The 14,757-nt window shown below is 41.5% G+C and overlaps 1 protein-coding gene across 2 annotated transcripts in view; it reads left to right on the plus strand.

Moving 5' to 3' along the window:
• The window catches only part of ERBB4 (erb-b2 receptor tyrosine kinase 4), a 765,761-nt gene that overhangs the window by 502,095 nt on the left and 248,909 nt on the right, over positions 1-14,757 (plus strand). For both annotated transcript variants that reach the window (XM_075829649.1, XM_075829650.1), the window contains exon 4: positions 2,438-2,563. In XM_075829649.1, coding sequence (XP_075685764.1) covers positions 2,438-2,563 — 126 coding nt within the window. The remainder of the gene's footprint in view (positions 1-2,437; positions 2,564-14,757) is intronic.

Consider the following 14,757-nt stretch of genomic DNA (forward strand, 5'->3'; position numbering starts at 1 on the left):
CTCTGCATTATATCCTTACACTCAAGTTGAAATTTACATATATCTTGTTTAAGATACATGTCACCCGTTGCGCCATTCTTTCCTTCAAAGATATTCTAGTGATAATCTAACTAGACTCTTAAAGGGGGAATTTATGAAGGGCCCTTTTGCTAGTTTTCTGGCGTTAAACAGTTTCAAATTATAGTGCACACCATATTTGCACAACAATTCCTGACATTTTTGTGAGCAGGGCTTTGTCAAATTGGCAGGGCCACCTGCGATTTAACAAATTTGCTATAATTTACCCCAGAAATTGGCATCAATTTTAGCGGAAATCTACGCCAGCTCATGGCTTGTGTATACAGTATTACACTTTGTAGCGCACGAATAGCACAAAATGTGACACATTTACTAACAGGCGTGCGCCTCTTAAAAAAAATTGTTGAAACTTACTCCAGTGAATTTTAGTCTACGACTAATATATAAAGACGCCAGTTGTTCATTAATCTGATTCTTAGTTTAGAAAGCATTTTTCTAAGAAACAATTCTAGGGAAATATTCCTGCAACTTCTTTCTCTCTTCTATTGAAACATTGCATCACAATTCCTCATGCAGAAACTATAGCTTTTATGTAAATTGTTGCACTACTTGAATGGAGAAAACCATGGTGAATCCAGAACAAAACCCCATTCATTATCATGAAACATCTAGCCACTGTGTTACACTACCACAGTGGCTAAAATGCAAATATAATGGTGTACCATAAATGCAACCAATTGTGCTCCCTTAGGGAGTCTTTATCTGATTCATCCTGATAGTATCCCTCCACATCTGCATATTTTTCCTTTTCCTATGCACAATGCTAACCACCTGTGCCCTTTAAACTAGGCTACCTTAGACTTTAATACCAAGTACGAATTTGGGATTCAACTACTACACCATTCAATGAATTAATCCACATTCTAGTATTTTTATATTTAGAGATGAGTGAACCAATTCTATATGAATCAAATTCAGTCCCCAAAATTTTGGATTTGGAGACATCCAAAGATGTTGGGTTATGGTGCACGAATCGTGCAAAAATCGTGGCTGCTGGTGAGCACCGGTCTCCATTTTACAGATTTGAATAATGATTACAGAAGGGGGGGAGGGATGTCTTGCAGGCATCCTTGCAGTTATCCCTCCCTCTAGCATAGCCAATCATGAGGGATAAAGGTGGATGACATTACTAATGTTGACTTGATGTTAAAAAGCTTGAAAGGGGTTAGATACAGTCCTAGAAGACATCAGAGAGTCAGATAATAGTTTTCAGGGCAAATGGGGCACATTTGCGATTTGTGGTGAAAGTATTCCTACCGAAACTTATCAGACAGCTCATCTCTACTCATATTTTATTGCCATCTTTTTTTTAGCGGCCAAATCAAATAAAAATGGATAATTAATAAAATAATGATTTTTTTTTTAATTAGACTTGCAGCAGTTAGATTACCCAAGATGCAGAGTAACCTAGAAAATTAGGTTTCCTGTACTAATACAAAGGTATTATAAAATGTTACCATTTTCTCAAATAAAACCTTTTGTTTTCAGTCAAGTATTGTGCCTTGCACAGCTCTGGTACAGATCAGCCTCTGACAGTGAAGAAGACTTTGCTAATTGTATCTATAATTGTCACCTAATGTCAATGGCACGTGCCAAACAAAAGATTGATACAGAACGCGACAAATATTTTCTTTCCTTTTTCCTGTGCTTTTAAAAGCATTTCTGGCTAAACATCCCGGTCTCATTACCACTGCACATTTAATTTTTTAAATTTTTTTTTTTAAGTCTTAATTAACAACTTTCAATGAACCCACAAGCAAAGCACAACAAAGATTGCACGTTGTGTGCCAACACAATACCCAGTACTAGCTTTTCTCTGGCTTTGTTGTGCTGTCTTGGCAGAAAGCTGTATTTTAGAAATTCTCTATTACATTTAATGTTTCACTTCCCGCCTCTCATTTTGTAAGAATTTGTTGTAGATTTTGTTGCAGACTCTGATGCAGATTTTTGAGCCAAACCCAAAGTGGATCCAGGAGGAAGCAGAAGTATAAGTTCTTACTTTTTTTTTCCTTTGGAAACCACTTCAAGCTTTGGCTCAAAAATCTGCATCAAAATCTGCATCAAAATCTGCAACAAAATCTGCAACAAATACGCAATGTGTGAATCCAGCATTATAGGTCTGTTGTGTGTGGAAGTGAATACAAAGTATTTATTATATGATGCTGCAAGTTCTCCATTCCATAGCAAAAGGTTAATAGACCTGACACATAATTTAATGTTTATATCTTTCTTTCTGTGTCAAGTGTGTATTGCCCACAATAGAGGTCAACAGAACTGCAGGTATATAGTACAATGAAACTTTAAGATGTTACAACTATTGTCATTTCATGTTCTATTTGTTTTTGTTTATCTGCTATAGAGATTCTAAATGGAGGAGTGTATCTGGATCGAAATGATTTCCTGTGCCATGCAGATACCATAAACTGGCAGGACATCGTCCGCAATCCCAATGCTACAGTGATCTCAATGAACAGAAATCCAAATTGTAAGTATGCATAATGTTGCATTTTTTATGCGATGGTGCTAGTATTATTATTATTATTATTATTATTATTATTATTAGTTGGGGATTTTATTCTGAAACGGCTAATGACTTCATGTGAAAAACCTATTCATCAAGAAATAACTTGCTTACCAGCAACTGGACTATAATCTAGTTTCATCATCAGATAGTTGATATTATAGATTGTAGAATTGACCAGCTGTGTTCCACAATTTCAGCAATCTTAAAGGGGTTATCCAGGTTGGGGGCGTTTTTTTATACTGATGACCTATCTACAGGATAGTTCATCAGCATATGATCGTCGGTTGTCTGGAACCCGGGCCCAGCACCGATCACCGGTTCTGGCTGCCTCTGGTCACCGGAAGCTAAGCAGGGTCGATGCAGGTAGCAGTAGGCTCTGACCACTGAATAGCGGCCGTGCTGGGTTACTTCAGCTCTGCTACTATTCACTTAAATATCAGCAGAGCTGCAGTACTGCAGCACGGCTGTTACACAGTGTTCGGAGCCATTTGCTTCCGGCAACCGGAAGAGCTGATCGGTGCCGGGTCAGAGTGTCGGACCCCCACCGATCATATACTGATGACCTATCCTGTGGATAGGTCATCAGTATAAAAAACATCCCCCAGCCTGGACATCTCCTTTAAATGTGTTCGGCATTTTGGAGAATCAGTGGAGAAGAAAAGTTTGGAATAAAGAATATATAAATGGACTCTTGGCACATTATTGTAGCAGCAAATTTAGTTTTATTAAGCTCTTTAAAGTCATGTTGACATATGATTAGTTTGTTGCATTTTTTTTTCACAGATTTCTCTTCTGTGTGCTATCCGTTTAATAACAGGCAGAACGCTGACTCATACAAGACAATGGGGTTATTCACACATTGTTTTTTTTTCAAGGGAGCGTGTTTTCGTTGCGAGAAACTAATGCATGTCCTACTCTGCTCCGTTATTACCTATGTCTCTGGGTGCGTGAAAAGGATGGCCAGCTCAGTGACAACACCAATAAAGGTTTAAGTGGTAGGGAGACACATTTTGAAAGTTTTGCCCTGGCTAATTAATGTTTCTTGCCACTGATACTCTGCCACAATGATATGCCACTTTTAGGCCTCATGCACATGACCTTATTTCAAACGTAATTACGGATCCATTAATTTCTATTGGCCACGGACAACTTTCTGTATATTTACGGATGGGTGTCCGTGCTGAAAAAATGATAGAACCTGTCCTATTCTTGGCCGTAATTACGGCATGGACTCTCCCATAGAAGCCTATGCAACATGTTGGTGACATCTTTTGCAGCCTCCCTCTTTTTTTATAGATCCGACACGGATGCGCTACGGACCGTATTTTCAGATACCGTTCCGTATATACGGAAGAGTTACGGATTACTACAGATCCGTATTTACAGACAGTATTAACGGATAGATGAAAATACGGTTGTGTGCATGTGGCCTAATGTGTTGCAGCCCAAGCAAGACAATTTTCTTCCTTGCCCAGTTCTAAGCCCAGCTTTATAGGTTGAGATATAAAGACAATCCAGAGTAACACGTTATTAGTTCCAAGTGATGGAGATACACATTGGGAAAATGTATCAACTTTTCTACGCCAGTTTTCTGGCGTAAAAAGTTGCAATTAGCTCAAAAGTCGCTAAAATGTTTACATTTCAGCCATTTCCTCTGCTCTCCCTACTTTTCTGGGCAGAGCTCAGTGGCCAGGGCCGGCGTCATCACCCAGCAAACCGGGCAAGAGCCGGGGCCCACTACACATGGGGGGACCCACTCGGCCACCGGGTGCTGACGCTGCCGTCGTCACGGCATCATTGTCCATATATGGACAGTGATGTAAGGAGGAGAGAAGGAGTCCCAGGCAGAGCGATAGCGGTTCTGCTTTGGGACTCCGTTTCTGGGGAAGCCCTGGACATCACTGTCCATATATGGACAGTGTTGTCAGGAGCAGAGCAGTGTCCCAGGCAGTGGCATAGCTATAAGGGTCACAACTGCGACTGGGCCCCTAAGTCTGGGGGGCCCGCAGGATGCACATTCAGTTGGGTTCAATGCTGGAGCCTTGCTCTAGCATTCACTGTGATGCGAGCAGCTCGACGCAGGCAGGCGCAATGTAGTGACATCATCACACCTGTCTGCACAGAGTCACCCACAGCACAGTGTAGAGGAGGAGAATGATCTCCTGCACCCGTTTTGGGAACGGGGATAGGTAAGTAATTATGTTATTATTTTTCTATTAGGTACATACATATGGGGTCATTATACTGGGTATGGGAGAGGGGGTTCATATGGCAGCTGCTAAATGGGCATTATACTGTATACGACAGCTAAGGGGGGCATTATACAGTATGGGGCATTATACTGTATGGGACACCTAAGGGGGGCATTATACTGTATGGGGCAGCTATGTGGGGGCATTATACTGTATGGGGGACATTATAATGTATGGGGAAGCTATGGGGGCATTATACTGTATGCGGCAGCTATGGAGGGCATTATACTGTATGGAGGGCATTATACTGTATGGGGGGCATTATACTGTATGGGGCATTATATTGTATGTATCAGCTATGGAGGGCATTATGCTATATGGGGCATTATACTGTATGAGGCAGCTATGGGGGCATTATACTGTATGGGGCAGCTATGGGGGCATTATACTGTATAGGGCATTATACTGTATAGAGCAGCTATGGGGGCATTAAACTGTATGGGGCAGCTATGGGGGGCATTATACTGTATGGGGCATTATAGTGTGTGGGGCAGCTATTGGGGCATTATACTGTATGGGGGCATTATACTGTATGGGGCAGTTATGGGGGCATTATGCTGTATGGGGAAGCTATGCGGGGCATTATACTGTATGGGGCAGCTATGCGGGGCATTATTCTGTATGGGGCATTATAGTGTACGGGGCAGCTGTTGGGGGCATTATACTGTATGGGGGCATTATACTTTATGTGGCAGCTATGCGTGGCAATATACTGTGGGGGCAGCTATGGGGGGAATTAAACCATGGGGAGCAGCTATGGGGGCAGGTATGGGGAGCATTATACTGTGGTGGTCAGCTATGGGGGCATTACTCTGTGTGGGTGGAAGCTATAGGGAACATTATACTGTGTGGGGGGTAGCTTTGGGGGGCATTATACTCTGTGGTGGCATTATACTGTGGGGACAGCTATGGGGGGGCATTATCATGTGGGGGCATTCATGGGGTTCTGTTGGGGAAGGCAGCTGTGTATAGGCATGCGCAGGGAGTCTGGTGGTGTTGGGGAGGGGTAAGGGTCCAAGCTGAATTCTTGCACCAGGGCCCATGAGCCTTTAGCTGCGGCCCTGGTCCCAGGCAGAGTGCTAGTAGTGCTCTGCCCGGGACTATGGCTTTGGGGTTGTCCCTGACAACACTGTCCATATATGGACAGTGACGTCAGGGACTTCTCCTGAAGCGGAATCACCAGCCAGAGCGTCGGCAATGCTGTGGCTGGGTATTCCACTTCAAGAGTGAACCCCAAAGGCGCTACCTACAGGGAGGTGGGCTGTGTGGCACTACCAGGGAGGGTGGCTGTGTGGCACTACCAGGGAGGGGGCTGTGTGGCACTACCAGGGGGGGACTGTGTGGCACTACCAGGGAGGGGGGGCTATGTGGCACTACCTGGCGGGGCTGTATGTCACTTCCTGGGAGGGGGGCTGTGTGGCACTACCTGGGAGGGGTGGCTGTGTGGCACTACCTGTGATGGGGGGCTGTGTGGCACTATCTAGAGAGGGCACTAAATTTATGGGGGTACAAACTGGGGGCTTAACTTCTATATGGGGGCATAAACAGGGCCTAACATCTATATGGGGGCACACAGTGACGTTTTCTGTCATTTTACTGCCGCCGTGAGTTCCCCCTCAAAGGGGCCTACAAAGTCTGTGTAGCCCAAGGGCCCACATAAACCTGGATCTGGCCCTGTTAGTGGCGCATGGACAGCCAAAGATGCAACACATTTGCGCCTTTTAATAAATTTGTTGCATCTTACTCCAGCTTATTTCCTATTAAGACATGTGTATGAAACGTCAGTCTTAATAAATTCCCTCCAATGTTCATTAGAATAGAAAGTACATATCTAATACACTGTTAAATGTAACAACTGTTGTGGAAAAGAGATACATTATATCTAAGGGTTGTAATCATATGTTAGGGCTTGTCCACACACTACGGAAAATTTCTGCAACAATTCCGTTGAAAAACGCACCATTTCCTGCTGTTTTTATGGCAGAAAATGGTGCGGATTTTGGTGCGTTTTTCACAATGTTAGGATATGGAGACATCTCCTCTGAAGAAGCGCAGCAATTCCGGCAACTTTCCGCAGCAGGAATTGGCATGCTGTGGTCCGGAATATACGCACCGGAGGTCAATTTCTGCTCGGAATTTTTTACGCAGCGTGTGGATGAGATTTCTTAAATCTCATCCACTATGCTGCTACTGTATTCTGCTGCGTTTATCCTTCTGAAGTTCCGGCCTTCAAAAAAACACGGCGATTCCGCAGCATGTGGACGAGCCCTTATGATGAACTCAGTCTCTTTTTACTGCCTACAGAACAGTGACAGAGTTAATTAGAAAATATTTCCCTGCTGGAGAAGTTTGTCCCAGTACAGATTGTTTTGTTATTTCATTATATGAAACCCATTAGGATTGGGAATCATTTCTGTATTGCAGCATAAAATCTCTTAGCTCGTCCTGTGCAGTTGTTATTTTTAGTGTTTGTTATGACAATGACCCTCATAGGTTGTTGTTGTTATTGCTAATAACATTGTGTAATGACTCTTATTGCAGGTTAATAGTGCTTTGAGTGGCATGTTTCTGTAAGTGTGCGCAGAACATTTCTGTTTTTAGAGTCTCGGCGTGAATTGAGCAAAGCAGTTAAGCCTTGTAGAGATCTGCTCTACCAGAAAAATATTGTACAAAAGCTCCAAGCGTCCTCATAATGCTCCATCAAACTGCTTTGCAACTGCAATTACTGCATCCAGAGCAAGCAGGCAAAAGATAGGACCATGTTCAGATTAACCATGGCACTGAGAATACCTGTAGTAAAACATGAAAGACTGAATCATGCTGCAGTTTTCTAAATGTGGCATCCTCCGCTCAAATAAGTATATTTGTGGTTTAGCTTATGGGAGGAAATGACGTATTGGTTGTAAGTGTAAGTACTTGAGTTGTTTTTCAGCTGTTTTCTAAGGCCCATTTTCATGGGCCAATAATTGGGAACAAGAGTTCCTAAGAACGCTCGTTCTCCTCATTATTGGCCCATGTAAACAGTGCAGTGATCAGCTGACAAAGAGCAAACGCTTGTTTGTCAGCTGATCACATCTGGTATGCCACCTAAAAAAATCTAAGTTTTCGGCAGCACATCTGCACATGTAAACCGGGGATGTGCTGCCGACAATGATGCAAAAGTATGGGGACCGAACGTTTCCCCCCATACAATATACCATTGAACGTGTAAAAAAAGGCCTGTTAACAAGTGCAAATCGACTTGTTATATCAAAAATCTGTCCATGTAAACCCACCTTTAGTTAAAGCTGAGTGTCCACTAATATGAACTACAGATGTGCCCTCCCTTACTTGCTCTATAAATCCAACATAGCCCAAGATGTATGGAAGGAGATGTTAAACAAACGTAAAAAAATGTAATACCTCCAACGATTTCCTCCGACAGATGTCATTGGTCAGCCATCTGTCACCCATCTGTCTCCTTTTTTTTAACATGGAAGTCTATGGGCGACGGATGGCATCAATCAGAGGCATCCATCAGTCATCCATTGCCCATTGACTTCCATGTTAAAAAAAAAAACCCGTATACGTTTAATGTATAAAAATTTTGACTGGATGGCACAGGATTGTATTGAATTGGTATCATGACAAATTGTATAACAAAGCAATTCAAGAGAAAGTCATGATGGACATATCTGTAGAGTAATTTCTTAGTTTGCCTTTCTCAGACATGCGTCACATATGTATCCCCTAAAGAAATATGTTCCACCCAACACTAATTTGTGTTCAATTTTACTCTGAATCAGCTTGTTTCCTGTTAACTAACGTCCTATCTCGGTGTCTCTGCCTCCAATCATCTACTGTATAGGTGCTTATGAGAAATCTGAATCTTTTTAGTATTAGGAACATTTGCAATCAAAACACATTGCTGGAGGGATGGGTTTTCAAAGCAGAATGCGCCAAAAACAGGTTAATATGTCGTGCGCGCATTTTTGAATATATATTTAGAAACTTTTTACACCTCACGCCAGAAGAAGTGACTAGGAAAAGCGGCATTGCTAAAAGGAGTCAGGAAATGTGCCAGATTACTTATTATTACCGATGTGCGCTAAATATTATTGTAAAGGAAGAGAAAAGTGTCCAACATGTCTAGCATATTGCGCTTTATTTATTATATTGAATGCGCCTATATAGAATGTGATTAATGTGGCACCGTTTCTGCCTATTTGATCTAGTTTTAGCCCTGTCTAACTTTAAGACAGTATTAATGGGACTGTGTTCAGATCTGCGTTGGAGGCTCTTCTCCATTACAGAATCCGTCAAAAATATCTGAAAAATAGTGTTATTTCTTTGGATAAAATGATGGTCACCAAGATGGAAATGCAACGGAACTGAGAATCTTTTGAGAGCTGTTGGTGTCCATCATGCAACGGATTGTGCACTTTAATTTTTTTTGTTTTTCTGTTCCCAGAACAGAAAAACTAATGCAGATGTGAACATAACCTACATCTCCCCCACTATTTTGTATGTTCTAAAAGTATTAAACTGATTGTCTCATCACTTTTATGAGAGTCATTTCTGCGATCAGCTGTAATAGCTAATTACCTCTACAGCAGCCCGTACAAAGGAATGACAAATTAATTTACATCCATGGAATTCCTAGACAGACTTTGTCCGCCTGAGCAGAGCCACTTCTTCTTAACATCGCTCTGTGGCTAATAGATGGGAGTCCCAAGCGATAATCCATCACCTAGCGCAATTGGGGTATTCCGACAATTATCTTAAACCATTTAGATGCCTCACCATTGTTGACTTATAAATGCAGTCTATTGACTATAGGAATTTTTATTCCAAATTGGATCCCATGAATAATTTTAACTGTAAAGGTGAAGGAATGCAAAAGTTATTACATGTAACTCAAGATCTCAAGGCCCTCCCAGGTGTGTACAAGAGGATCCGGGCGTCGGGACTGAGCTACTGAGTAAATACATGACAACTCAGGCTACAATGAATTCAATATCTTGTTATAGGTAAGAAATGGCTGAACAGAATTTTAAGAAATTTGAGAACGATTCAAGAGTTTATTATATATCTATATTTGATTTTTGTGATTCAAGGAAGTATGGGGAATTACAGCTATTAATAAATAAGCATATTTCAGCAACACAACAGATGGAGTGTCAAAGCGAACCTATTCCAGCGTTATTAGTATATTGTAGGTTAATTGATAAAATATTAAGCTCCCCTACATAAGACTTCTGGATTTCATGTTGTACAATTACTTTCCTCTGATATAAAAAATAATATTGTCATTGCCTAGATACTATCTGATTAACTAAGGTGACTAGTAAAATCTGGAAGGAACCTTTATGCAATAAGTAGGGGTACCCTGCGCAATAACCTCATAGAATGAAGCTATTTAAAGTCTATATTGAGGATAAAAGCCACATATCTATAAAATAAGCTATCTGCCGATTTACATAACGTACATTTCCGTTCCGTAAAAGATCAACGGGAGCTGAGGGAGGCGTGTGATTATATGTTAAGAGATGCAGATGGCAAACATACTGTACAAAGAAGAGTAAAACATGATATAAAGACTAATTTATTATCAGCAAATGCATGTCATATTATAGCGGGAAGATTCTCAGCAAACTGTTCACTTGTCAAATGGCTGTTTGCAGTTGAGCCCACAGCTTTTCAGATCCAATTAGTCACAGAAAAAGCAATCACAGGCAGGGAACAGAACCTTCACATTTGTCTTGTCTTTGGAAGGTTGATGATGTTGTACAGGAGGATAATAGGTGATTCACAGCTAGAAAATGTCCACTGATTTGTCTGACACAAGGGTATAATAATGTGAGAGGTCTCCTGTCTTTTCTAACAACCTCCACCTTCCTACTTTATGTTCTTTCCGTCTTTTCTCTCCGTTCTACTGTATTTAGAATTCCCAGGCTAATATTCAGTGCCCTGCACACCATCTATTTATTCCTAACATTGCAATACAAAGCATGACAGTTGATCAAATCTACAGGACCATGTTTCCGACTGACTGTATATTCCCAGGCGGGATTTGACCTCTAGTCCTAATATTTTCCAAGTTACAGCAGCGCTGTGACAGTCCGTGTATAATATGTCAGTCCATGTTACCTCACTGGGGGCAGTTCAGAGCATTGTGTAACCTTATCAGTTTATTTCCAGAGAAGGGCATTTCAAAAAGCAAAACACAACAGTACAAGCCATCTATATAGATTAAGGGTAACCATGTTACAACACAAAGGTGTTACTAAAAGGCATTGCTTCCCTAATAGAAGTACCTGTTCAAAGAAGTTATTCTCTTAAAATAACCACATACCAAGTTTTATGGAGGCACCACTGCTGATAAGGATAATATACAGTATGTGGTCAATGCTTTTTTTTACCCAAATTTGGGTTTTTGGAGAGGCAAATGTTTATGTCTCTCTTTTTTAGATGACTCTAGGGCCAAGAAGCTTAAAACATATTTCCATTGTTTGATTTTTAATTATTTAATAGGTAGACATCTTTTACTATTTTGTATACGTAATTAAAAGAATAGTAATATAAAAAAAATAATAATAATACATATATTTGTAATACTAAATTCTGTTGCCTGCATATATGTCTAAACTGTTAAAAAAACATTACTATTTGTAATGCTCAATTTTTTCCATATTCATACCCACTTATCTATTTTATGTAACACAAACAGATTGTTTTGATCTAATTCAGACAAAACTCTAATGAGTGGTCCCCAATCTCCGGGCCGAGGACCAATACCGGGCCTTGGATCATTTGCTACTGCGCCGCGGACGGTTACATTGCCTAAAGTTACACTGCGTATCTGTCCAGTGGCCGCAGGAAATTCTGGGCAAAAAGACGCTCCAAACAGTTTTTCGCCCGGAATGTCCGCTGAGGAAAACTGCAGAATTTAGCCGGCCTGCTAGCAGACCAGCCTCCTGGGATGACGATTTATCCCAGGAGACCGCTCCAGTCTGTGATTGGCTGTAGCGGCGGTCACATGGAATGAAACATCATCCCAGGAGGCCGGCCCTCTAACGTCTTCCAGGCCGGTCTCCTGGGCTGATGATGAACAAATAGCTTAAAATAGCGGCGGTCACATGGGATGAAACGTCATCCCAGGAGGCCGGCCTGGAGGAAGAAACACAGACTTCTGGCTAAGTATAAGATTATTTTTTTCTGAGTTGTGTTTTTTGCAGTGTAATCGCTGCGATTCCACCGCAATAAATGCAAAAACTGATATTTGTTGTGGGTTTTACCTCCCCATTGCATTCAATGGGGAAAACCAGAAACAAATAAGCAGCATTTACGCAAATACAATTGACATGCTGCGGAATAAAACTCCTCATTACAGGTCAATTTCTGAGTGTTTTTTCCACTCACTATTTATGCAGCGCGTGGATGAGATTTGTTTTATCTCATCCACTTTGCTGCTACTGTATTATGCTGCGGATTTTCCGCAATGAATTCCTTTGAGGAAAATCTGCAGTATTTTTGCATTGTGTGAACTGACCTTAAGAACGTTTATATTTTATTTTCATTAAATTGCTGGTCCGTGGAAAAATTGTCTTGCATGAAACTGGTTCTTGGTGCAAAAAAGGTTGGGGATTGCTACTCTAAATAACTGAACAGTAATATATAAAGTAATATATACTTAAAAGGAATACAAAAATAGTGGGCAGAGGGACACCACTAGTTAATAATCGGAAGAAGGTTGCACTTTTATTCATGAACCTTATATTCACTCATATTCAACATTGTGCCTTCAGCATGGAGTCTTTCTCCATGCTGATTTACTGGACATTGGGTCTAAGACATTTAGCCTATGGGCATTAGAATTATCACAAAATAAATGGAAAAAAATATTGTAGACCAGAAAGTGGGCCATCAAACTACTACAACACGAAACAAAACTATTGGCCAAAGACCTTCAATATTAAAAATGGCATTGGTAAGGAGTGGACCATCCATCTTTTCTCAGAGCAGACTCTAAAAACTCTGTTTTTGTCTTTCTAAGGGTCCATTCACAAGTTGGGGTTGAGGTGCGGTTAGAACCGCACCGAAAAAAACACATCTGACTAGGGATGGTTCGATACCGTTATTTCATGTATTTCGATACTTAGCTGTGCGGCTGCACAGCTAAATATAGTAACACATGAATGCATGAGAGCGGGGCTGCGGCTGTGTAATACAGTCATTGCCCCGCTCCTGAGTTCTGACAAGTGTGCGCCGTCAGCATGATGTGATGCGGCCAGCGCTGCACTAATGAGCGGCGGCACGGAAGACAGAACGTGGCGGGCGCACTGCAAAACACCCCCATGTTCTGTCTTCAGTGCCTGAACCGCCGCTCATTAGTGCAGTGCCGACCACATCACCTCATGTTGACCGCGCGCACTTATTGTCAGGAGCGGGGGCAATGGCTGTATTACACAACCGCAGCCCCGCTCTATAACGTCGGAGATCAGAGAAACCTCTCATCTCCAGAGTTATTCTCCTGAATGCTGCGATCAAGGCTGACTGCAGCATTCAGGGGAAAATAAAAAGGGGGGATGCCCCTTGGATCACTTCACAGGAATCCATGTGACGCGATTGAGGGACATACCATATATGGGCAGACAGCACAGGGTCCATTGAAGGGCTGCCTAACCATATTTCCTGTTAGGGCATACATAGGTATGCCTAACAACTGCCTGTGTACTATCCCTACACAGGCTAATGTACTGGCATATAGATATATGCCAGTACATTAACGTTTAAAAATAAAGTAAAAACATAAAGTAATGTTAAATAAAAAAAAATACACATACACCTTTTTTACAATAAACATTAAAATAAGTCTCAATACATAAAATATTCACATATTGGGTATTGGCACGGCCGTAATAACCGTCACAACTATTTTTTGGCATCATTTATGATGTGTACGCTGTAAAAAAATAAAATAAAAACTGCTTTCTTTCACTTATTGTGGGGGACGAGGTGTGATGAATTTAACCTCCATGTGCCTCACATTAATAGTAATTAACCCCATCATGTACCTTACACATTAACCTATTATGACTGAGAAACATGATGGGATTAATTACTATTAATGTGAGGCACATTCAAAATTCATCGCGCCTCGTGCCTCACATCAGAAAACGGAAGAACTTTTTTTTTTTATTACTGTTGGCAAAGTATCGTTTTGTTATCAAAATCGCAATACTAAACGAAGTATCAGTATCGAAGTCCAAATTCTGGTATCGTGACATCCCTACAGCTGAATACCGCATGCATTTTTACCGTGATTTGATGCGTTTTTAAATGTAGTTCCCCATACCACAGATTTTCTATACATCAAGTGACATCTTCTTTTTCTCTTTTCTTCTCCATCCGGTCCAGGCCTCATGACAACTTATCTCGGCCACAACCAATTTCTGCAGAATTTGCCACTTAGATATTTTCGGCTCCTCACCTTTCCAATATTTTCGCACCTAGAAACGAAGATAAAATCCTCATGGTGCCACACACTATGCCCCTAAATATAATAGCACCATACACTGTGCCCCTGAATATAATAGTACCATACACTGTGCACCTAAATTGTGTAAAACACTGTAAAGTAAAGCGCCACACACACAGTGCCATCTGTAGATAGTCTGCCATTCAGAATGCCCCCTGTAGATAGTAGCATTCACAATGCCCCCTGTAGATAGTGCCCCTCATAAAGCTCCCGGTATATAGTGCCCAGCATAGAGTCCCCTGTAGGTAGTTCCACCATAGAGTCCCCTATGGATAGTGCCCCCTGTAGATATTGCTCACCATAGAGTCCTCTGTAGCTAGTGCCCCCATAGAGCCCCCTGTAGATAAAGTCCCCTGTATATAGTGCCCCCATTGAGTCCCCTG

The sequence above is a fragment of the Rhinoderma darwinii genome, chromosome 6 (assembly GCF_050947455.1).
Source record: "Rhinoderma darwinii isolate aRhiDar2 chromosome 6, aRhiDar2.hap1, whole genome shotgun sequence".
Taxonomy (NCBI): domain Eukaryota; kingdom Metazoa; phylum Chordata; class Amphibia; order Anura; family Rhinodermatidae; genus Rhinoderma; species Rhinoderma darwinii.